At 38.1% G+C, this 27,208-nt stretch overlaps 1 protein-coding gene and 1 pseudogene across 2 annotated transcripts in view; both read left to right on the top strand.

The window, feature by feature from the left end:
- Positions 1–6,263, top strand: part of FRMD3 (FERM domain containing 3) — a gene marked incomplete at both ends in the record, with an annotated part of 123,529 nt that extends 117,266 nt beyond the window's left edge. Inside the window, 2 exons of the mRNA XM_080940333.1 lie at positions 853–977; positions 5,671–6,263. Coding sequence (XP_080796459.1) covers positions 853–977; positions 5,671–6,263 — 718 coding nt within the window. The remainder of the gene's footprint in view (positions 1–852; positions 978–5,670) is intronic.
- An 8,647-nt stretch (positions 6,264–14,910) lies between these two features.
- Positions 14,911–15,247, top strand: LOC308438682 (placenta-specific gene 8 protein-like; annotated as a pseudogene). The gene has a single exon. The product of its transcript is annotated as a placenta-specific gene 8 protein-like (transcript).
- Positions 15,248–27,208: the final 11,961 nt, after the last annotated feature.

The following is a 27,208-nucleotide window of genomic DNA, read 5'->3' as shown; positions in this document are numbered from 1 at the left end:
GGTTATGTAAAGCTAAAATACCCAGTTTCCTTCAGACTATAACTGAAAAGCCTGTAAGACGGTAGAGTGTGACACTGTTGGGCACATAAGAATGGCCAGTAATCCCATCTCAGTGAGGCTGTTAGTACAATAATATTTGTAGACTGAAGAAAGTAATGAACATGATGAATTGTGAAAGACAAAGAAAGAAATATGGAAAAAGGAGGAAATAAAAGGAACAAACAGGGAAGGCTTCAAGGAAGAGACATTTGACACCAATGAAAATCGACTTCCAGTGGCCGATTAGTAGTTTTAATAAAACGCCAACAGATTCCTCATCACCTGGTACTTGTCATAGCTCCTGTTGTAAACGTGCCTTTCCAACAGAGAACCAGAACTGGGTTTCATGGATGTCTGATGAGGAGGGCAGGAATGAAAATCTTAAACACCAGACATCTAACAGCATTAAAATACCTCACAGCTGCAGATCATCTGTGTCTTGTCTAATCAGGATTTGTGGTGGTTCAATGACTCTGAGCTGCTGGCCTTTTCCTTTCTACCTGTCCAATTCCATGCTAGTAGACTTCATGCTGTGTTGCCTGTATGTGCTTAAAAATTGTATGTTGTCACCCAGCATATCGTCGTCTCGTGACATCTGGGGAAATTTATTTTACAGAGTTAAATACCTTATAGACTCTTGTCAGAAATGTAATGACAAGGAGAGCTAAGTATCTAAATGTCAGGACATTTTTTTAATATTGCCATCAACCTCTTCATCTGTTCAAAGGTGGTTCTCATTTTAGATGTCCACTGAGAAGGAGGGGCCGGTCTTTGTAGCAGACACTACATCTATTTGGCTTCTGTTTGTTTTAGAGTCAACATTACTCAGAGTCGCAGCTTTCACTCCTTGAACAAACAGCTCATCATCAACTTGGAGCCTCTGCAGCCCCTGCTTCCTTCCGCCACTGAACAGGAAGAAGAAGTTCCCATAGGTGAGGGTAAGTCCACCACTTCATTCTGGAAGCTACCTTGCTGGGGAATGCGGACATTTTTTTTTTAAAAATCCAAAATATTTCTAAAATTATTCATTTAAAAAAGTAATGGTACAATACACGTACAAAAAGCAATTGCTTTTAGTGGCTATTTGAAACTCACTTATAATTCATTAAAATTAAAACCAAATCTCTTAGTCATGATGGCTAGATTTTAGTACTCAGTAACCAGCAGTGACTGGTGATCATTATATCCATCTGAAACTACAAAATTTTTCATCATCGCAGAACTTTCTGATAGAAAAAAAATTGTTGTATTACTTATAATTAAATTGATGGTTATAAACTATTCTCCCCAAGTAAATCTACATGGATTCTCCTTTGTCCGTCTCTTAATTCTCACACCTGTTGTTTCTCCATGTATTTTGAGAGCTTTTTAATCAATTTGATCAGTGTGGCTCAGTTTAGCTTTAAGGCAAGATCTCCTGTATGCCAGGTTGCTTTCAGATGCTGCATGTACCCAAAAATGGCTTTGAATATCTCTTCTTTCTACCTCCAGCTCCTGAACACTGGAATGACTGACGTGTTCTATGATAGTGTTTTAATCAGTGATTGGATCTAACCAAGGGCATGACACGTGATAGGCAAGCCCTTTACCGACTGAGCTACATTCCCAGTCTGCATGATAATTTTGATGAAAGCTAAGCATTCAGTTTCTACTTTAACTCAAAAGCTCTTGTGTTATTGAATGATAGTAAATGTTTGTACATCACCAAGTCTAAAATTGCTGATGCCATGTCTCCTCCTCTTCATCCTCATCCTCCTTTCTTTCTTACTTCTGGCTCCTTTTTCACTCATCTGCTACATATGTTCTCACTTTATAAAGACTTACCGCAAGGGAAAAACATCTCTCCATACTGCTTGCTTAAGACACCAAGTGATGCAAATCCACACCTTACTTAATGTATGTAAGTTAAGGTATTGAAACCCTAAATTCAAACAAGCTTCTCCTTAAGATTTTTTATGTGAGCTATGGTTTCTCACAGAAATTCTACATATCAGACAGTGTCAAAGGGCAGATTTTCCTAAGATAACAACTTAGGGCTCTTTTCAACAGAGGGGCTGGTTACTTCTCTGAGAGATTTTGTATAGTTCTATCAAAGACTGAAGAGGCAATAATGGTGCATAGCTCCTTACACTAAGACTATTTAGTTGCTTGAATCTGTGGTTCTCTAGGTAAATGCAAACCTCATGATAGGGACACAATAGTGTGTGGGTCTTCAAACTAGAGGTTTTCCATGAAGATCTCTGGTCCAGCTACATGTGCTGGTTCAGGCAAAGGGGGAGAACTCAGGCAGGGATGGAGAACTGCTTTGGCTGCCTTCACTGCTGGTGAAGCTCTGCCTTCAGTTGCTCCAGGACAGTGGGCCAGGCTGAGCCAGCAGGAGACTGACTAGCAGCAAGGGTATGGGAGAGTTTCTGGCAGTGATTTTGGAAGAACAGATATATTCTTCAAGTGGATGTGTTACAGCTCTTACTACAGAAACCCTCAGACAACTAACTCCTGAACACCTTTATTTCTTCTGGATTTTTTTTTTTTTTTTTTTTTTGATACTCTCTATTTACATTTGAGATGTTATCCTTTTACCCAGTCCCGCTCCCATTCCCCCTCCCCCTCCAGTTGCCTTCACAAAGGTGCACTCCCTTCTGATCACCCTCTCCACCCCATTGCCTTGGCATTCCCCTACATTGGGAAAACATGCCCTCCCTGGAACAAAAGCCTCTTCTCAATTGATGTCAGACACTGCTATCTTCAGCTACCTATGCAACTGGATCAATAGGTCTCTCAAAGTGTGTACAAAGGTTGGTGCTTTACTCCATGGGAAATTTGGAGGGTTTGGTTGGTTGATAATGTTGTTCTTCCCATGAGGTTGCAACCCCTTTCAGCTCCTTAGGTCCTTTCTTTAGGAACCTCATTGGGATCCCCAGTTCAGACTAATGGTTAGCTGCAAGCATGCTCAGATGTATCTATAAGACTCTAGCATAATCCCTGAGGGCGCATCTCTGTCTGGTTCCTGCCAGTAAGCACTTTTTGGGATTAGGTATAGTGCTGACTGCATATGTGTTGGATCCCCAGGTGAGGCAGCTTCTGAGTGATCTTTTCTTTAATCCCTGTTCCTCTATTTGATGGTGCATTTCCTCCCATGAGAGTTTTGTTCTCTTTTCTAATAAGGACTGAGGCATCTTCATTTTGGCCTTCCTTCTTTTGGGGCTTTATAATGTCTGTGAATTGTGAATTGTTTCTTGGGTATTGGGTATTCAGAGCTTTCTGGAGCTAGTATCCGCTTATCAATGAGTGCATACCACGTGTGTTCTTTTGTGACTGGGTTACCTTACTCAGGCTGATAGTCCTTAGTTCCACCCATTTGGCTACGGATTTCATGAAGTCATTGTTTCTAATAGCTGAGTAGTACTCCATTGTGTACCACAATTTCTGTATCCATTCATCTACTTAAGAACATCTGGGCTCTTTCTAGCTTCTGGCTACTATAAATAAGGCTGCTATAAACATGGTGGAGCATGTGTCCTTGTTATATGTTGGAGCATCTCTGGGGTATATGCCCAGAAGTGGAATAACTGGGTCCTCAGGTAGTACTATGTCCAATTTTCTGAGGAACTGCCAGACTGATTTCCAGAGTGGTTGTAACAGCATACAACCCCACCAACAGTGGAGGGGTGTTCCTCTTTCTCCACATTCTCGCCAGCATCTGCTGTCACCTGAAGTTTTTATCTTAGCAATTCTAGATCTCCTTCTCCTAGCTGAACTGCTTTATCAGGCCTCAATTGGAGAAGATGTGCCTAGCCCTATTGGGGTTTGCAGTCCCAGGACAGAGTGGTACCCAAGGAGGCATCTGGTTCTCTGAGGAGAAGGAGAGTAGTTGATAGGAGTAGGGCTTGCAAGTTTGGTACTGGGAAGAGAGGGGGTGGGGTAAACTGTAATCAAGATGTAAAGAGAATAAATAAATTAATGAATAAAAAAGTAGGCCTTTGACGAGAACCTACTATCAGTCTGTTAAGTGGACAGAGTAGTAGTAAACTAGTCGCTACTGATATATCATTATGCCTACAGATGAATGAAACTCAGTCCTCATCAGAGAAATTCATATTTGCAGCAAATGAGGATTAACGCAGACACCCACAATTCATGGGTTACTTACATGATGTTTTCCATTTAAACTATCCTCTGCTCTTAGGATGGCGCTTCCAGAAAATATTGGGTGATTTTTTTTGAATGATAAAAAGCGGGAGAATTATGAATGATATTCTATTTTACATGTGACATATTAATTTACCTTGTTGCAAATGTCATGTTGCATTATCTATGCTCGATTGTAAAGAACACTTCCTTGATGTTTTTATAATTTCCCATCATTTACCCAAGGCTCGTATTTAACAGAGACAGTTTCTAGCCTAGATAACAGCCCCTCCCAGTTTCTCTCCTATCTCCTCAAATTCATAACCTCTTTTCCTATATTATTGTTACATATATACATATGTGTATGTATAGGTACCCACAAATACTTAATTACAACCTTATAAAAAATGTTTGTATACTTTTATGCAAAAATGCTTAAAAATCTGTACATATATCTTTGTTTTTTAAAATAAAGTTTAAAAAAGTAGCTAGATAACACATACGATTAAAAAATATTAAGAAAGACATATTTCTCAATAAACATTTTTAGAATCCCAAGCACTTTAACCACTCTGCTTTCTGAACATATAGCTGTAGAAATGAACTGATATGAATGGCAGTAAAAAGCTGTAGATGTAAAAGCAATCTTTAAAAACTCTCTTCATTCTTCCAAAATTTTTACCAATAGATAACTAAAGTTTCTTGGAAATTTTGTCCCAATTTATAAATTAATTTCAATGAAATACTCTATCTGATGGTAAGAAATGTGTATTAAAATGTTAAAAAGAGAAAATGCAAATGGTTACATTTACAGGTGAGGATTATGTACTCCAAAAGCTTTGAAACAAAAATATCTCAGATTTCATATTTTTTTCACCTGATTTTGGAACATTTGAATACACTTTAATGTTTGAGTATTACAACCTCAAGATCTGAAAACGCAACATTTATGGACTGAAATCTTTAATTTTGCTTTACTTTAAATTTTCTGAATACTAAAATGTTTCATACTTTGGACTTATGAATTAGAAAATTATCCAGTATACTAATAACATAAATCCCAAAACTGTGCCTGAAAAGAAGAGTAGGGAGAAATACTTCAGAATGATTACTCAGTTGTCCCTGTTAGGCATAATTTACATTATACTCAATCGTGTTGTGGCGTTAAAACACTACTGAAAGACCTTATCAGTAATTTTTCACAAACTCCTGGATCATTTTCACAAGCTAAAGACTTTACACCAGTTAGAGGTTTGCAGACCAGAATAATATGCGTAAACGTTGTGTATACTTCAAAACGTTAAAGTGTTGCTTATATATTGGGTTCGTTGTATGGAGCTGAGAACGTACGTTGTAGCATCTGTTACTAACATGATTATTTTTGCTCATAACAGAATGCTACTGCGCAGTTACACACATTCCTTGAACTTTCCTCTCATTACAAACTTTTGTGAAAGAAAAACATCTGAAATTTAGGCTTTATAAGATAATATCTCTTTCCAGGTGCCCCACTGCCTAAAATGGATGTGTCTGAGCCCCTAATTGCCAGCTCGCCAGTGAAGGGAGCTCAGGGTGCAGATCTTCCAGATGAAGAAGAAGAGAGAGTAAAAGAAGATCCCTTGACCATCTCGGAGCTAGCATACAACCCCAGTGCCAGCCTGCTCCCTACGCCGGTGGATGACGATGAAATCAACATGCTCTTCGACTGTCCATCCAGGCTCGAGTTAGAAAAAGAAGACACGGATTCCTTCGAGGAACTAGAAGCAGACGAAAACGCCTTTTTGATGGCTGAAGAGGAGGAGCTGAAGGAAGCTCGCCAAGCTCTGTCGTGGAGCTATTCCATCCTGACCGGCCGTATCTGGGTCAACCCTCTGGTCAAGAGTTTCTCCAGGCTCCTTGTGGTGGGCCTGGGACTGCTTCTGTTTGTGTTTCCCCTGCTTCTCCTCCTTTTGGAGTCAGGTATTGATCTCTCCTTCTTATGCGAAATCCGTCAGACACCAGAGTTTGAGCAGTTTCACGCTGAGTACTATTGTCCCCTGAAGGAGTGGGTGGCTGGGAAGGTCGACATCTTCCTCTACATGCTGGGTTGTTCATAAAATTCACATCCGGCAAGACGAAGGGCTATCTTCAATACTAGCAGTATCATTTTCAGTAGATGCTAGGTTTTGAATGGCCTTGACGTATCTTAACTCTTGACTCCTTAACTCCCATAACTGCTCAAACCTTGAAATACTTCACTGAATTTAAGCCAGTTTAAATCATATACAGTTATTTGAGTTATCCTTCAGTAAGGCAGCCATGAAGTTAAAAAAAAAAAAAAAAAAAAAAAAAAACTCCTTATCATACCATAAAAATTTAATATATTGGATTAGTTTTTCCTGTTTCTTTATGGTGAACTATAATCAAAATCAGAATTTTAGTAAAAACACAAGGGAAATCTTTTTAATATAACCTTTCATGAAAACAATGTTCTCTTACTGATGTCTATACAAATAAGTTGATGCTAAGTTTTTCTTTTAGTTTTTTTTTTAAAAAAAATATTTTTATGCGTTCTAACTATTTTGGTAAATTTTTAGCAAAAAAAAAGAAGCTTTCTGGAATTATTTAAGTATACCTACTGTAAAACTAACGCACATGGAATTTTTTAATGTTTTGGCACCTGATTTTTTTAAAGATATTTTTTGGCTAACTGATCCATAATTTATTACCTGTATATGACTTTGAAAAAAATGACAGTAAAAAAAAATCTATAGTAAGTTATCAGAACAGACAACTGAACTAAAAGACGTGAGCATAAAGATCATTGGGTTGACATTGTGCGCTCTAGTTTTCAAAGTTTTGGACATGATAGTCTTATAATTTCATTTTTATTTTTATTTTGTCCATATATTTGGACTGGGGAAGCAGAGAGTTTTTTTTTTTTTAAATTAAAACTAATTGTAATAGTAAAATTGTAAAAAAGAAAAAAAGATCAACTAGTCAATTGCTATCGTTTACTAAGCAGAGTAAAAGCAAACAGGAGTTTGGCAATTAGAAGGAGGCAGGAAGGACTCTGGTGAGACTGCTGGTCCGTGACGCCAAGCATTTGGTTGGCTTCGTCGAAGTGATGCTGATATATGGCACTCTGTGTAAAGAGCTGTGCACTCGATTTCGGAGTGCACAGAACCATGTTTAGTTAATAAAAGCGGAGAAAGTTCTAAGGTGGATTTTCTGGCACCTCTCATGCTTTTCATTGTAATTCTCTGGGTAAAATTTCAAGGGTTGTGTGTGTGTGAGAGAGAGAGAGAGACAGAGACAGAGAGACAGAGAGAGTGTGTGAGGAGAGACAGAAAGACTGAAAGGCAGAGATGGAGAGAGAGAGAGAGAGAATGGTGTGTGTGTGTGTGTGTGTGTGTGTGTGTGTGTGTGTGTGTAAGTCAGAGAAAGTGTGAAAGTGTGTGAGGTGAGACAGAAAGACTGAAAGGCAGAGATGGAAAGAGAGACAGAGAATGGAGAGACGGGTCAGGGAGAGTGGGTGGATTTTTTATGGGTTTCTTTAAGTTCTGACTCTTGTGTAGTTGAGGCTTCTACTGAAACAATGAATAATCAGATAATACATCGATTCTGTTTGCATAAAGTTGACAGTGGAAAATAAAAAGAGTCAAAAGAAATGATAAATCCTGAGTTATATTCCTTCATGTCAGTGGCCCCAATACAGGAAACTGTCTGGTGACTTCCATTGCTGGCCACTTACCAATACTGTTATAAGTAAGAAACAAAGGAGTTGTGGGTGGAGTTTACCACATAGTTTTTCCTATGATGAAAACATCTAGTTGCCTTGGGTCGTAAAGAGATTGGGCACACAAGTTGAGCACCACGGTGTTTTCCCAGCACAGCTCTGGGTGTTTTATTAGATACTATTTTGGAAAGTAAACATGGAAAGCTTGCTCTTGGGACTTTGAGTTGAAGGCATTACAATATATACTTGCTATTGAATTCATGATTTATATTACTTGCAAATGAAAGCACTTATTTTGGAAGTTTGCTACTGATCAACATCTTAATTGAAGTTTTAAATTCAAACACTGAACCCATACTCTCTGGCTCGGGTGTACTCCAGCGTAATTGGTTGAAAATTACTCACCCTTTTAATTTTCCTTCATATTTTCTTTTAAGTACTGATAACTTATATAGCCTTCATCTTTTAAAAATTGTGTTTAAGTTAAATAATATTTTTAAATTATGGAGATAGCATATTTAAATTATAAAATATAAAATGAAAATAAGACCTATAACATGTAATTCATACCTGAAAATTTGTAATGAGGAGCAACGTGCAGATACTTTTAGCATTTATCACGTGGATTAACTTTCTCTTGAGGAACAATTCGTCGTGAAGTAATAATACTTTTGGGGAAAGAGAGAATAGAGACTATTAAATAAAAGAATAACCATAAAGCCCTAAGGCTGAGATATTTTTAAACATATTTTAGATTTGTTTTTATCTGGTGTTTGTTTATTTTATATATTTATTTTCTCAGTAAGTACTGTGCTGCATGTATACCTGCCTGTCAGAAAACAGTATTGGATCCCTTTATAGGTGACCTTGAACCACCATGTGGGTTCTGGGAATTGAACTTAGGACCTCTGGAACAACAGCTGTATACTTAACCATTGAGCCATCTGTCCAGCCTCCCAAATATATATATTTTTAAAACTAGCAGTTTGGCTAAAAGGGGATGAAGTTTGCCAAGAAGGGCATGCTTGTGAAAAAAAATTAGGGCCTTTATAAAAGAAACCAACAAGGCAACAAGAAACGATACCTTGAGGGCATCTTAAGTATTGGCACATTAGAGCCCACCTAGACCAGGATTCTGGGTATCAAAGAGAAAAGGCTCTGAGCAGAGAGATCTGGTGACCCCTGTTTCCCTCAAGGTTTAGTCAGGCAAGCATTCAGATGCAACTCCAGACAATGTTCAGAGGAAGATGAACAGACTATCATATAATCTGTATAATTCTTGGTTTTGAAAACATGCAAATTTCATAATTTAAGAAGTTAAGGAGACTTTTACCTCTTGTTCAGGAGGTCAGAAAGCAGGTGACAGAGCCAGGATACTGCAGGCAGTCCCTAGGAGAAGCTGTAAAGCTGTGGATAGGAAGCCTTAGCTGAAATGGAGACTTGGTTCCCATTAAACTCACACACCCTTATTTCCTTGAGGCAGGGTCTCTCACTGAGCCTTGAGCTAAATTAGCAAGCTCCAAAGTAGTTTCCTAAGCACTCCTAGCACTGGGGTTACAGATGCATAACCACACTTAGCTTTCTACATGGGCACTGGAGATTTGAACTCAGGTTCCCATGCAAATGCAACCACTAAAGCCTTCTTAGCCAGCAACAAAAATTTCTCCATAAAGTTCTTTTCATCTTTCTTCTGTAGGTTTTAAATGGCGATGTCATGTTAACACTATTTCATAGTTCAGTGTCACGAATATTTATTTCTATGACTTTTGTAAGAAATTTATTATCCTACTCTAACAAATCAGCTTATGATTGTGATGACAGGGTCTACGTGACTTAGATGGTAAACAAAGTTCTCTACTGAAGATGGAGATGGAGAAGAGGTGTGGTGCACATGAGGAAAGGAGAGGAAGGGAGGAAAGAGGAGAGGAGAGAAGAGGAGAGGAGGGGAGGGCAGAAATGGAATGGATCAGAGAAATGTTGTGTAACGTGTTTATGAACTGTATCAAAGGCTGGATGGACATAATCCCAGATCAGAAACATAAAGAAAATGGGTGCATATCAGCAGCTTGCCTGACAGCAGTGTGAGACAAGCATTGGGCAGGATTCCTCAGGACTAGCTCTTTGCCCATGAAACAAACTATGAAACAAAGCAAATGAGGCTAATATGCTTGGGAAGACCAAGAAAATTATGGCCTGAGAAGGGTAACTGTCTACAGAAGGATAAATGCAGGTCCTACTGGGTCTGAGATGGTTCGTAGTAGAAATAGTGTCTATAGCTTCTTTGGGTGGCCTTAAGGTGGAGAGGGAGGCCAACAGGGGTGTGGGTGCTTGTTCCACACACATGAGGGCTTGAGATTGAATCCTCAACACCTGTATAAAACACAAAGCATGACTATGAGTCCCGGAAACCCTAGAGGAGTGGAGATTGGAAAGTCTCAATGAAACCCAAGCCAGCTAGCCTGATGCAGGGGCGTTTTGGTTCAGTGAGAGACCGTATCAGGGCCATAAACTGGAGAACATCAGGAAGGTGTCCCGTGTGCTGATCTGGTTGTGTGCATATGCAACACTCACACACACCACCCACATACGTCACACACACACACCACCCACATACATCACACACACGCCACACACATACATCACACACACACCACTCACATACATCACACACACCACACACATACATCACACACACACCATCCACCTACATCACACACACACCACTCACATACATCACACACACACCACACACATACATCACACACACACCACCCACATACATCACACACACACCACCCACATACATCACACACACACCACCCACATACATCACACACACACCACACACATACATCACACACACACCACACACATACATCACACACACACCACACACATACATCACACACACACCACCCACATACATCACACACACACCACACACATACATCACACACACACCACACACATACATCACACACACACACCACACACATACATCACACACACACACCACACACATACATCACACACACACCACACACATACATCACACACACACACCACACACATACATCACACACACACACCACACACATACATCACACACACATACATCACACACACACACCACCCACATACATCACACACACACCACCCACATACATCACACACACACACCACACACATACATCACACACACACCACTCACATACATCACACACACACCACACACATACATCACACACACACACCACCCACATGCCAAAGCTGTGAGCTGGAGGGTAAGGAACAGGAGAGTAAACAGGTTGACAGCTCTACTCACTGCGCATGCAGAAGCAAATACTTAGCTGTAGTGTGACCATTCCAGTGGTTTAGCCCTGGCGCTCCAAGCATCATTGCCCAAAAAAACAATCCTAGATCCTCAACCCCTTTGTTTTTTCTTTCTTCTCTTTTTCTTTTTCTTTTGACATGCTTTTTAAAACATTTTTCCTGACTGATACTTTTGAGATAGGGTATGGCTCTTTCTAACTCAGTGCTCAGACCTGAGAGGCCTCCTGTCTTCACTAGTTAACCTTCCAAGTGACAGCCATCAAAGAAAGTAAAAGTGGCTGAATTCACCACTGGCAAGCATACATTATGTTTACACCAGGGCAGATTCAGAATCTCCCAAAAAAAAAAAAAAAAAAAAAAAAAAGCAAAAATTGAGGATAGAAAGGAAGGTGGGAATAAAAAACAAAAGGAGGAAAAGAAATCAAGAGCTAAAATAGTGACTTTATTCACTGCTAAGTATGAATAGCTCACTGGGTTTTATTCTGTTCCCTGGGAAATGTCATGGGGCAGCCCATTGGTTACTTCTGCATTTTGTGACGAAAGTACCCAACATAAACAATTTAAGGGGAGGGGACAGATCTTATCTTGATTTATCCTTTCAGAGGTGGAACAGAGAAACATATTGAAGCATTTTCCCTGATTTTCTGTGTGCTTTTCAAGATATTCAGGTTGACAGTAAAATCAACCATCACTGGTTCTTTTGTGAGTTTGACATCCAAATGTAACACTGGGATCTTATAATGTCATTTATTCACTATAAAATTAAAGCCTTTAAGAAATATCCATTTTGGGCTGGAGAGATGGCTCAGTGGTTAAGAGCACTGACTGCTCATCCAGAGGTCCTGAGTTCAATTCCCAGCAACCACTTGGTGGCTCACAACCATCTGTAATGGGATCTGATGCCCTCTTCTGGTGTGTTTGACAGTGTACTCATATACATAAAATAAATAAATAAATCCTTTAGTAATATATCCATTTTTATTAGAAAACATCATCAGTTGTTTGACTCAAATGAAGAGGGGATTTGTCAACACATAGCATATAAAAGACTGAGGTTTCAAAGCAAATACACAAGTATGTGAATGTTCCAGATTATTGGTATATGTATATTTATAAACAATATACATGTGTGTTTATGTAGATATAACCCACATTCCTTTCATACATACTTACATGTACTCATTTTGCCCCACGTGAGGAATTTGTGGAACAATATTGTTCTTTTCTCTCTCAGATATCATGAAATGTAGACTTTCAACTGATTATTTTATGAAAGTATTTTGTGTACATTTGTGAATTTGTGTATACCCAGAGAGAGAGAGCACAAGTGTACACAACTTGTCTTTAGTGCTAATATGAGCTTTATAATGAGGATATAGGTAAAGAAGCATATATTTCTATCTGAGTTTAGAACATAATGTATGCTATGTATCTACAGTATATTTTATAGTTTGTCTAATATGAACATAACTCAGAGAAGGATTTACAATGAGTCAATGTCTTTGGAATATCAAGAGACATGGGGGCCATATTATGGTTATTAGAACTGTATCTTTGTATAGTGAAATTAGCTTATCTATGTCAACATCCAGATTGTTTGTCTGTTAATATGGTAGCAGGAATCTCTAATAAAATGTTCTGGGGAAATTTTTTTTCAATCATTCAGTTTTATTTTATGTAAAGTAATGGTTGTAAATTATACGAGGATATGTGATAGGTAACAGAGAAGATTACATATTCTGCTGAAGTTACTAAGGCCCAAGCAGAAATATAAGCACTAGAAACACATTCCAATATAACATAAGTCATTGGTCAAATTAAACTATTAAGGTAGAGATGTATGTGATTAGGATGCAGCTGTTCTGTGCAGAACCATGATTCAAGCCCTTCTTAGCCCATCACTACTATCTTTTTCAGCCATTTCTTCTAAGCATTCTCCATTTCTCTGTGACTCCCAGCTAACACACAGAGACCCAAAGCTACCACATTCACCTTGTCTGAAAACTCATTAACCTCAAAAACAGATTAAAGACCACACCTTCCTTCTTCCTATTCTCCATTCACAGAATAGGAAGAACCTTCTACAGACTTGTTCATAAGCCTGCCACTGCCTACTTACTTCAGCCCCTCCTCCCCACATAGGACTTGGTCAAATTCAGGATCCAATGTATCCCTAGTTCTTCCCTGCCACACTTTTCATCCATTTCTTCAAGATCAATTTCACTGCATTGTGATTCTCCCATGGACATGTAGAATGCCTCTCAACCAAGATCCTCACAAACACCACAGTAGGGTGGAAGTCAGGGATCTTACAGCACCACGCTTGGCTAGGTTTCACACTGGACAACATCAACCAAAGACAGAAAGCACCCACAGAGCAAAGGCAAGTCAACAAAATCATTCCAAGTGTCATAACCCCAGATGCCTGGATACCAGCAAAAAAGAAAAATATAAGTAATCAAGAAAATATGTATTGAATATGTTCTGAGGGAAGTAATTTAGCTGAAACACAGGGAAGAATTTCAATATAGCAAATATGAACATGTTCAAAGACCTTAAAGACAGTATAAATAAATACTTAATAAAGGTCATGGAAATACAAGCAACTGAATGGGAAAAAAATAAAAATAATTTCAGGCATGAAAATAAAAGGAAATAGACATACTACAGAAAACTCAAACTGAAATAAACCTTGAGATGAAAAACTCACGATGCTAAAGGAAAAGCCCAAAGTTAAGCCTGATTAAAGAAGAAACCCAAGTCAAAGCCACAAATAATGCTTTAAATAGAGTAATAGAAAAAAAAATGTCTCCCAATCAAAAGAGAAAGATCCAAGTAAAAAGCATAGAGAACATTAAATAAACAAGAAAATTCCCCATGACACATACTATATTTAATAAATTTAAAAAATTCTCTATAACACATACTATTCAAAACACTAAATGTACAAAACAAAGAATAATAAAAAGCTGCAAAAAGAAAAGACTGTGTAACATATAAAGGTAGAGCCATTAGTATAATATTAATTTTTCAGTGAAGACACTGAAAATCATAAGGGCCAGATAGATATCATACAAACTCTGAGTGACCACAGATGACAAGCCAGACTATTATACCCAGCAAATCTATCAATGACAACCATCAGAGAAAGAAAGAAATGCTATGCTAAAAACACATTTAAGCTATTCTACCAATATAGCTCTACAGAAAGCACTAGAAGGAAAACTTCAGTCTGAAAGCTGACTGCATTCAAGGTGACACAAGTAATAACTGATCCCATAACAACAAATGAGTAGAAATGCCCATACCCTAACAACAAAATAAAAGGAATTAGTAAATACTGTTCACTAATAACTCAATGTTAATGTTCTCAATTCCCCAATTAAATGATACATTAATGGTGTGTTTTTTATTAAACATAAAAAGTACATGAAAATCTCAGAGTAAATTAACATCATAAACCAAATGATTGTAGCAGACATCTATAGAACATTCTACTCAAAAAACTAAAGAAAGCACTTTCTTATCAGAACTCATGGTACTTTCTGCAAAACTGAGCACATATTAAGATTCAAAGCAAGTTTAAACAAATATAAAAAAAATTAAGCTGTTTGTAGTAAGACTCAAACCCAGATCACATGACCTGCCCAAACCTTATGAACTACCTGATCTTTTGAGACCTTGCACTGAAGATGGCTCAGGCGCCAATAGTCATCATGACTCAACCTGGATTTCTTCATGCTGCCCAAAGTTCCAACCGGCAGACCAGCCTATGCGATTGCTTCAGTGACTTCGGAGTCTGTCTCTAAGGGACCTTCTGTTTCACTTGTCTTGGATGTCAAGGGACAAGTGACATGAACAAATGTTGTTTGTGTGGAGCAATGGTGGCAATGAGGACTCTACTGACCCTATATGGCATTCCTGGATCTATTTGTGAAGGCTAACTATATGGCCACCCTCTTCTGTCCTGTTTGCTCTGTGTGCCAAATCAAGAGAGACAGTAACCGGAGAGCCATGAATGTTCTCTAATTTGCTGGAAGAAGAGAGCTCCGGGTGAGGCAGCTGAGCTCAGCACACATCCCTTCTACCCCTTCCAATCATTGACAGCTGACACATGATGGATGACTTTAATTACAGAATGGTGGACTCTTTCTAATTGGGCTTTTTGATTTATTTTAAATGGATGTCACTCTTTGACTTGGTTTCTCCTTGCTCCCGTATCATCAAATATTTCAGCTTGTAATTTTTTAAATTATATTTTAAATATAAACCAAATAAAAGATTTTGCTAAGTAAATAAAAACTGAAATACCACCTGTCATTGTAACTGATATCCATGGACTAAAGCTATCTGCAACAATAGCAGAAAATATACAAACTCATGAAAATTAAAAAACTCTCTCCTGAGTGAAAAGTAGATTTAGACAGTAATCTAGAAGGAAATTAAAAACTTTAGAAACTGAGTGAAAATGAAAACACTCCATAACAAAACCTAAGAAACACAAAGAGGGCAGTTCTAAGAGACAAGCTCTTAGCACGAAATCCCTACATCAAGCTACTAGAGAAATCTTATATTATTAATTCAATCACAACATCTAAAATCTCTATAAAAACAAGAGAAAATAATACCCAAAAGGAGTAGATGGGAAGAAATAATCGAGTTCAGTACTGAGATGATAAAATGAATGCAAATAAGCAAACAAGAACATTACAACAAAATCAATGAAACAAAGAATTGCCTCTCAAAACAAAAAATAAACAAACAAAAGATCAACAAGATTAACAAACCACTAGCCCAGTTAATTAGAAGACAGAGAAAGACAATCCAAATGAATAAAATTAGAGATGAAAATTGAGACATTACAACAGTCACCAAGGAAATTTAGATCAATGACATATTTTAAATTTCTTAATATGTATGACCCAAAAAGTTGAATTAAGGTAAAATAAATTACTTAAATCTAAAACCCTAGTGAAATTGAAGCAGAATATAAAGTCTCCTAACCATAAAAGATTATGGCCAGATGTATTCAGTATAGAATCTACCTAGTGTAGACATTATAAGAACTAATGTCAGTAGTTTTCAAAATATCCCACAAAGGAGGAACTGAAGAAACATTTCCAAAGTATTTTTTATGAAGTCACCTTAATCACTGCTATTGAAAACACAAAGTCTCATCAAATAAAAAGAAAATTATAGAATAATATTTCTCACGAAGGTTTTTTTCTTCTTACTTTTTGTTCCTATTTTGTTTCTAGAAAAGTTTCTGTGTTTTCTGTGAAGAGACACCATAACCAAGGCAACTTACAAAACAAACATTTAATCGGTGACTTGGTGGCTATTTCAGAGAATTTGTTTGTGATCATTGTCATGGTGGGAAGTAGGCAGCACATGGACAGGCATGGCGTTGCAACAGTAGCTGAGACGTTACATCTTATCTGCAATTTTCAGGCAGAGGGAGAAAGGGAGAGGGGGGGGGAGGAGACAGGAAGAGAGGGAGGGAGAGGCAGACAGACAGAGAGAAAGAGAAACAGAAATACAGACAGAGAGAGAAACTGGGTCTGACGTAAACATTTGAAGCCTCATAGACCATCCCCAGTAACATAACTCCCCAAACAAGACCATATCTTTTTAAGATTTCCTGTGGTAATTTGAACAAGAATGGCTCCCATAAGTTTATATAGTTGAATAGTTAGTCACTAGGGATGAAAATATTTTAAAGAATGGCAAAAGTTAGAAGGTGTGGCATTGTTGAAGTAGGTGTAGCCTTTGGGGGGAAATGTATCATGAAGATAGGCTTGGAGGTTTGAGAAGCCCATGCAAGGCCCAGCTCCTCTTTCTCTCTTCCTCTTTCCCTTTCTACTTCCCTCCCTCCATAATGAAAATAGACAATCTGTCAAATTTTAGAAAGGCTTCCAATTAAATACTTTCTAAGAGTTGACATAGTCGTAGTGTTTTTTTTCACCAATAGAACAGCAATAGACAAAAAGATTTTCCAAAACAGTTCCAGCAAACCAAGCTTTCAAATATATGGGTATATGGGGGTTATTTTTAGGCAAATTGTCACATTATAGGTGCAAAATTATTTTGAAAAATACTTGTAAACAAAATTACAGGGTACATGAAAAGATTATACACCATGATCAAGTTGGGTTCATTCAGAGATAATGGATAGTTTAACATATGCAAATCAATAAATGTAACATATCATATAAACAGACTGAAAGACAAAAAATCCACATGACTATCTCATTAGATGCAGAAAAGGCCTTTGATATAATGCAACATCCCTTAACTATCAAAGTCTTTAAAGCATAGGCATACAAGGGACGTATCACAGCATAATTTACAACAAGATTACGGACAACATGATGTAAAATGACAGAGAAATTCAAATCATTTCCTTATCAGAAAAATGACAAGGATGTCCACTGTCTTTATGCATATTCAAGGTAACATTGGAAGTCTTAGCAAGAGCACTAGGACAACTGAAAAAGAATAAGAAAATATAAAAAGGAAGGGAAGAAGTTTTCTTCACCAGAAAACTTCTACAGCCAATAAACACTTCCATCAAAGTAGTGGGATACAAAATTAACACATAAAAATCAGTAATCGCCCTATATACAAATGACAAACATACTGAGAAAGACATCAGGGAAACAGAACCTAAAAATAAAATAATGAAGATGTCCCAACACAGTTCTTCACAGAAATTGAAAGATCAATGTTCGGCTTTATGTAGAAGCACACTGAAACAAAAAAAGAACACAGGATGACTTAAAAATAACCTGAATAATTAAAGAGCTGCTGAAGCTATCACTACCACAGATTTGAAGTTATATAACAGCATGGTATAGGCATAAAAACCAGCAACAAACACAATAACACAATAAACAATGGGATCTGATCAAAGATATAACAACAATATATATATATATATATATATATATATACATATACATATACATATACATATACACATACACATACACATACACATATACATATACATATAAAAATATATCCAAATGTTGACAAGGCAGCCAGAAATACAAGCTGGAAAAAAAGACAGCATCTTCAGCAGATGGCGCTGGTCAAATTGGATGGTTACATGTAGAAGAAGAAAAAATAAGTTCATGTTTATCATTTTACACTAAACTCCACTCCAAGTGGATAAAGGGCCAGATAACCTGAATACGATATAAGATAAAGCGGAGGATAGGCTTGACTTCACTGACACAGGAAAGGACCTTCATAGCACAACAACAGTAGTACAGACGCTGAGACCAAATATTAATGCGTAGAACCTCATGAAGCTAAAAATAAATAAATAACTTCTGTGCAGCAAAGTATGCCATCATGTATGCAAAAACGTCAGCATATAGAGTGGGAGGAAAGCTTTACCAATTATGCATGTGATTAGGATATCTAGAATATATTAAAATCTACACATTAAACATATCCCAGTTAAAAAAATAAAGTATAAAGTTAAACAGGGAGTTCTCAAAAGATGAAAGGGTGAGGAGCACTTAAACAAATGTTCAACGTGTTCAACATTCTTAGCCATCAGCAAAATGCAAATTAAAAGCACTTTGGGACTTAATTTTGCACTAGAGAGATAGCATGTGTATTAAAGGATAGACTCACAGCAAACATATAAGAGATTTCATCTTCCTGCAGTCAGAATGGTCAACATCAGCAAAGCAGGTGACTGTTCATGCTGACAGGAATGTAGGGAAAGGATAGCGTGTTAGTTTTGGTAAGTGTTCAAACTGGTACAGCTACTATTGATATCCGTATAGTGAAGGTTCTTCAAAAAAGCCAAACATTGATCTACCACAAGCTCCAGATATGCTCGCATTGGGTATACACCCAAAGGACTCTACATTATACGGAGGAGTCACTTACTTCTCCACCTTTATTACTGCTCTGTTCCTAATAGCCAAGAAATGGAAACAACCTACATGTCTATGAACTGGTGAGTGAATAATGAAAATATAGCACATGAAAATAACAATATTATTTCGCTGTCAGCCAAAATGGAATTACGAAATTTTCAGGGTATCCTAATTAAATAAATAGAGCTAGAAAATGTCATTCTCAGTGAGGTAACCCAGACCCAGAAAGAATGTTAGCTTTTAAACTTGAGCTATTTTTATGTCAATCAACAATAAAATAAAGGTTAGGCAGCCAGTAAGAGACCAGTGGGGAAAAGAAGATCTCCCAAGGAAAGAAAAATAGAATACAATGTTATAAAGAGATAAAGGGGAATAGAAAAAGAGGATTAAATGAGGCAGAGAATAGGATGGCAAGAAAAAGGAGGGAGTATAGGGAGGTGAAAGAATTATACTGGAAACTTTATGAAAAGCTGTACAGAAACCTACAATTATAGAAGTTTCCTAAAATATGTGCACATGTGAAATGAATTTAAATGGAACCACCATGTAATTAGAGAGAGAATACCCCAACTAGACATGTTATACCAGCAAGTTAAACTCCCAGTGCTTAGGACTGGTTACATCCTACAGTTTCATTGGTCAAGGGGTTCCCATAAACTCCCCCACAAAACATCATACACTATTGCCAAGACTGTTACAACTTTCCACAACTACTTATTAAGATGTTATTGAACACAAAGAAATGGTGCTGGTGTCCAACAAGAAGCTTTACCCTACTGACTAGCATCATGGTGCAAAAAAGTACTTTGTGCACTACTGGCAAAGAAAGTTAATCATCAATATTTCCCTGCTACAAACCCATAGTCTATAATAGTATATTGGCACAAATATTTTTGGAGAAATCAACCACTTTTTTATTAGATGTAAATCCAGGAGACAGAGCTTATACCTGATATTGGGGAGTGGTCAACATACTGAAACTATATAGATAGACCACAGGCCCTAAGAGAAAACCTTTTACTAAAGGATCATCAAAATAAAATGACTCCTAATGTCATACTACTGTAGATCAAAGCACTGCTCAATACTCATAAGAGAAAAAAAGTTCTCCACGTAATGCATGGTAATTGACTCAAGAGACCTACAACTGGACATTGTGCAGATAGGAGAGATTTGGGGGCATTCAGCCTTAAATTAAGTGTCACTATCAATCCTTTCCTCTCAAGGCTCAGGAATATATACAGGAAAGAGATGTCAAGAGCAAGAGGTAGTGTATGACTCCAAGGAAACACAACAGGACCAATACTTGAACTCATAGCGATGGGGAGGCATGCAGAAGACATTCAGTGACTCAAAACAGGCATTAAAGCTGAGAAGTGGACACAAAGTCCACGAAGGTATTTGGTAGCAGCTAGGAGATGGAAAACCAGTTTTCTAGAGTGGAGTGTCACTCGTTACATGAGCCAAACTCCAGGCAAGGCCCGATACCCAGAAATAGTTGATTAACACAAAAGGGATTGATGGGTTTTGTTTTATTTTGGTTTCCTGTTTTTCTTTGTCTTGTTTGTTTGTTTGTTGTGATCTTTTAGAGAGAGAGAGAGATTGAGGAGAGAGATTGAGGAAAGAGAGTGGGAGAAAGAACATAGTTGGGTAGTTGGGTGGGTAGGGAGGTGAAGAAGATTTTGGAAAAGCTATAGGAAGAGAAAGAATATGATCAACATAGAATGTACATAAAAATAACATACAAACATAGAAGACAGAAAAGAGGAAAGATGATTGGTTTTTAGAGTGTTGGAAATTAGGAGTTACACCACTGTCTAGGGGGGAAAAAAGAGTTCCTGTTTCAGAGTAATTGTATCGAACTCCTCTCTCTGTTTTGCTCACTGTGAAACTACTCTGTCACAAGCTTGAAGGAATTTCACGACTGTACTTCTGCTGCCCCTCCGATATGTGCTCCCAAGCTGTAAGATGAGTTTCTCACATGGGTTCGTCATCATTCCACGCAGCTGCAGAAAGAATACTGCGTAATGTGAAGAGAAACAGACCCTTGTTTTGGTTGTTTCCTACATGTGTTGAGTTTTCCTTACTCGGCTGTCCCTAGAAAAAGAGTCTAGAATTGAGGACAGAAAAAGAATTCAGAGCTTAATGCTTAATGGTCAGATGTCTGAGGAACTTACACTCCTGCTTCTGGTAGCTCTTCTCACTGTCTGCTGAATGTATAGACACCCACTGATATTTGGAAAGTCATAGCTATCCCAAGGCTTGGAAACAATTAGTGCCTTTTCCTGTTTAAATTATTTTGAGCATCACTTAGTGGTGTTGTCATATGAGGACAGAGAAATATTCTTCTTTGGCTAAATAAAGAGGACATTATTTTTTATAATCAGCCCCTAAGCCTTGAATCAACCTTAGGTAATCTGCAATTTTCTAAGGGACATTTTCAATAAAATGTGTATACTCTTTGTCTAGAGTTCCAAAGATAGATATGCGGAAATTGAATACATAGGGCATTTTCTCAGAGGCAGGTTGAGTGACTGTCCACTGAGCCTAAGGACTTTAAGGACATAGTATTAAACCACTTACTGGGTAGTACATTGAGTTTATGACCCAACTTCACATCTACTTTTCATTTTTTACCTTATATTTTCTGCTGAGCCAAACAGAAGAAGACCCTCGCACAACATTCCCAACCTAATAAGCAAGTACTGGTGAGATGCTTTTACATATGGTGTGACTTCAGGGATGGTTGTAGTTGACAGGACTTGAGTATCTTTGGGCTGACTTTCTCTACTTGAGAGAGATACTATGGTAATGGCTCCTCCTTCTTACTTATCCTCCTACTTCTCTCTCTTTTCCTGTCTGTCTTGGCTCTGCTTTTGGACTTCCAGTCTCTATACCATAAACAGACTCAACAGGACCTGCACACGACGGACCCATCCAATCCCAGTTCTCCACATTCCAACCTCTCTCTCTCTGACTGGGTGGATAAATGGGTGAGCCAACCAAGAAGGCTCAGCTGTGATCACTTCAGAGAGGACGAAAGAAACATCACTTAGCCTCAGACCTCAGGTGCATTGACCCATCCATTAGTAAAGCTGATTTGAACCATCTTCTGGCCATTGTGTCTTTTATCTACTGGGAATCGGAATGGTGGCATGGTGGTGGGTGATACTTAGGACTCTTAACTTCCAGTGTCGAAAAAACAAAAGTGCACAGAAGGTTGGCTAAGCCTTAAGCATCAGAGGATGTTTGTCACCAGCATAGGTCCTCATAGCATCGCTAAATGAGAGGAAGAACTAGAAATCAGTTAGTAACTAATGCAGGGTTGATTGGAACCATATTTCTCTATTCTACGCCCTGAGTTACCACAAATTTTTTTTTTTTGAAAAGGGTACCAAAGTCATTTCATGGTTACAGAAAAATACTCATAATAAGATAAAGAGGGTTTTTTTCTGTAGGTACCACATATTGAAACACACCTTGCAAATTCTAGCAGATTTTTCAGCCAGCACCCATCACCATCCCTAACAGAATTATTATTCAGATCATTAAAGAAGAGTATTCTTCAGAGTAGAATAAAGTTGTAAAAAAAAAAAAAAAAAGAGTTAAGAAAAGCTGTGAGTTGGCATAAAGTGTGACAGATGCATTTTTCAGACACAGTTAGAAGTTTGATGCTTTTGTTTGGGTCTCCTGTAATTTTTCAGTGTCAGTTATCTCTAGCCTGTGTTCGATCAAAATTCCACAACATAGTTTGAGGAGAAAGTTCTGTAAACAAGCTATTACTACAGTGGTGGACACATAATTACAGTGCTTTCTTTGTCAAGTGGTTCATCCATATTAAAAAAAATACATCTTTTGACAGTAAAATGAGATATATTGGAAAAGGATGTAGAAGCAAGGGGAATCGTCTCTGACTGTTCAACGAATTCTGTATGCACCAAATGGCCTCTTTTAGCTGTTTCTCTAGGGTATCTTGCATCCTTGATGAGCTGAAACAGAGTAGAATTACTTCTTTACACTCATAGCTCTCCCATTTATCAATACTTAGAGGACAGGAGTACTGTTCAGTGGTAGAGAGTTTACGTAGCATAGGTAGAGCTCTAGGTAGAGAATTTATTTTTAGCACTAAAAAGACAAAAGGAAACAAGAATCAAGTAGAAATTCGCTATGATGACATGTATATGTTTTGACACCAAATTATAAATTACAAAGAAGAAAAATTTGAATTGAACTTTACAACTGAAAGGTAAGAAGCACTTCTGTAATCATAGTTATTTTCACAACAGTTAGTATGGCCCTACACTTAAACATGAATATACCCTTGTGCTAACCCTAAATCTAAGTCTTATGTTGTTGTTCTAAACTGAACCCTAACCATAGCCCATTCCTAATCCTAAAACTACCATATTCATAGCCCTACTGTTAATCATAACCTTAACAGTATCCCTAATTCTAACCACAAATCCTAATACTAGCAAAATTTTAAAATAACCCTGCCTCCATCTGTAACAAGAACCCTTTACTACCTCAATTACTAGGGTTAGACCTAGCACTCAACCTAACTACAAAATTAGCATATCCATGACACCAACCCCACCTCTAAATCCAGATTAAAACCTAACCCTAACACGTATTCCTAATACTAATGACAACCCTAAATTTCTAATTTTCTCTATCAAAACTTTAACCCTAATCTTAAAATGAACCTACTTATAATCACACAATACCCTAACTTAATACTAATTCACATAATAACCATAAGCCAAAAACTATCTTAACCATAGCAATATACTAACCCAAACATTAACCATAACTCTAAGTCTAACCCCAACCATACCTTAACCTACCCCAACATCTAATCTTTAGTCCAATAATAACATTTACCCATAACCTATCTTGACCATAAAAATAATCTAGCCCTAACTCAAATTCTAAAACTAACCTCAAATGTAATCCAACCCATAATATTAACACTAAATAAACCTAACCTAATCCTTATCCTATTCTAACTCTAACATAAACCTATTCATAGAATTAACCCTAACCATAATCCTAACCTAAACACTATCTTAAATTTAACCTTAACCCTGACCCTAACCCTAGACTAAATAGTAGCAGTAACCTAATGCTAAGCTTTCCCCTAATATTATTCTTAAAACTAACAATAAACATGAGCAAATACACGCGCGCACGCGCGCACACACACACACACACACACACACACACACACACACACACACACACACCACAGACCTACACAGTATCAAATAATCACGTATATTTAGCCATAATCTTTCCCTCTCCCTCTCCTCCTCCCCCCTCTCTCTCTCATGCACATACACACATCACAATTCTCACCATAACTCTAACCCAATTCTTAACCTTACCTAACTATATCCCTAACTAATAACATTAATTCTCTTCCTAACCTTAATATTTAATCTAACCCTAATTCAGGCCTAACAATACTACTAAACTTAACCCTAACCTTAATCCTAGGCCTAAATCTGACCCTGACCTAGCTCTGGTATTGCCTCTCCTCATTACCAACCCTATCTTTCATCCAACCCTAATAATGACCCTATTTCTTTTTTTTAAGATTTACTTACTTTATGTAAATGAATACACCATAGCTGTCTTCCAGAAGAGGGCATCTTTTCCCATTGCAGATGGATGTGAGCCACCCTGTGGTTGCTGTGAAATGAACTCAGGACCTCTAGATGAGCACCCAGTGCTCTTCAGCTCTGAGCCATCTCTCCAGCCCATCATGTCCCTATTTCTAGTCCTAACCACAACCCTAAAGTCAGCCTTATAGATTACACCTAACTATAAACCTGACCCTTAACACTGGTCAACTCCTAACACTAATGAGAGACCTACCTTTCACTCTTACATACACAAACATTCAGACAAAAACAACCCTCACACAGTCTTTCTCTAAATCTACTTTTAATAAGGGTTCTATAATACTTTGACACCCCCACCCCAGCCCAGTGTCTAAAGATGGGAGAGAAAAGATGGTAAAGAAGACAATGGGATGTGGTCCTGTTCAGAAGGAGTTATTTGGGGTGATACCAAACTCCATTTGTCAGGATACTAGCACATTTTTTTCTAGTACTCCCAAAAGCTCCTGTCCTTCTACTGGACTGCCCTTGTCTTTAATGTAAGGAAACCATGACAGTTCAGCAACCCTGCCCCCTGCATCAGCTTGTATCTCCTTTCTCTCATTTGCCATAATCCTAATGTTTTTCTAGCTGTCCCCACCTACTACACCAGGGTGCACAATAAATCCTTGAGAAGTTAGCCAACTTCTTCCAAAAATTGTCCCCACTGTTCCTGAGAGTAAAGGACCATACATGTCAGCGGTTAACTTACAACATTCGATTTTGGGGGAAGGGTTAAAGGTGTATCTGTGGCCAGACCCAAAGCTGCACTCCTTCCTGTAGCATGTATAAGATCAGAAGTACTTCATTTTGATTTTCTTGCCTGCTTTGTACTTTCTGGCTGCTCAAAGGAAGACACCTTGTATTGTTTAGTGCAGGTCCTCCAGGTGACAGACCCCTCTGTTCCTTTCCTGAGGGCAAGAGGTTGCCTCCTAGATCTCTCTAAGACCTGCAGTCCTTTGACCAATGTTTACTATTTCCATAGCTATTACAATACATGGGAAACATTTGTGGTTTATAGCAGCAAGAACCAGCTTCCTCTCGTCTATAAACACCATGTTCTCTAGAGTCAATGTGCTGCTATTTTGAGCTCTGACTCTTTTAGTCTTACAATGTCTTTGGAAATGGCCAAATTCACCATAATTAAAACCTTGGGGCTTTTGATTTCTAAGACTTCTAGATGTGGCTTACCCTATGATACTAACATGATGCTCCTGAAAATAAATGCCAGTTGTCTCTCTTTTCCATTTGCCTTTTGAGCATCCAGTGGTTTCAACAGTCAGACTGCTCTCTTAAACATTCGGTATTCACATTTTCAATGGCCAATATTTCCATCAATGGCTGTCTAGTTTCAGGGTCTGATATGGCTCTATTTACAGCTGAACCCAATCTATGTAAGAAAGTGGTGAATGTTTCTGGAGGTCCCTATATTACCTTTGTAAATGAGGGAGATTTCCCCCCTCTTAAAGCCACAGCATGGCGTTGCTCCATTACACCATCATCAAATTGGATTTGTTCTTGTAAGTCAGCATAATGCCCTTCACCAAGCAGTTGGTCTTCAATAACATTTATCCCCCTTGCTATATTCCGTTGTTCGATTTTTTGTGGCTTCATGTCTCCGCCACAAATTGCCCAGCTTCTAGAACAGCTGAGATCTTGGGGCCTAACCCTATTCTGCATAGCCCAAGTATTTAACATTTATTTATCAAATGGAGAGTGCAAACCAGACACTTCCACGGCTTCTTTAAAAAATGCTTTAGATCTCGCGTTTCTATCAGATGCCAAGTCAGCTCATTATAGTCAGGAATATCATCATTACCACAAAACAGAACGGAAAAGCTCTCTGGGAACAAGATAGGAGTCCACCCAGTGGCGGTAGCTGCTATTTTTCCAAGCTCCTTAAAGAACATTACTGACCTCACATAAACTGACTTTTGTCTACCACATTCGAAGCAGAGTTACCCATTGTGCCTAACCTATGTTAGGTGCCACCTCTAGGCATAATATTTTTTAACCTGATTTTAATAAGGGTTCTGAAATGTTTCTACCCTCCTACTTTGAGGTCACCATGCAAAGGTAGGAGAGCAAAGATGGTATTGCAGACCAGGGGATGTGGACCTGTTTAGAAGGAGTTCTTCAGGGCAGTTTCAATCTTCATCTGTCACGATGCCAGGAGTCCAGTTCAGTAGTGTCAGAATAACAGACAGGAATCAGCAGTGGTGACCCAATGCAGCAGCAACAGCCAGGCCTCCATCGAATCAGCGTACCCCTTCACACTCTAACATATCCTTGTACACTCATGCACCCACACAATTGTGAACATTTTCACACAGACACATTGACACGCCCTTGCACTTGTCCTACTAAACATGCATTTCTACAGCCAAATGCATGCAAACACACAACACATTCATATATACTCACCTTCT

Source organism: Micromys minutus (assembly GCF_963924665.1).
Source record: "Micromys minutus genome assembly, chromosome: 28".
In the NCBI taxonomy this organism is placed as follows: domain Eukaryota; kingdom Metazoa; phylum Chordata; class Mammalia; order Rodentia; family Muridae; genus Micromys; species Micromys minutus.
The sequence above is the reverse complement of the archived record's forward strand: the minus strand, read 5'-3'. Positions and strand labels throughout refer to the sequence as shown.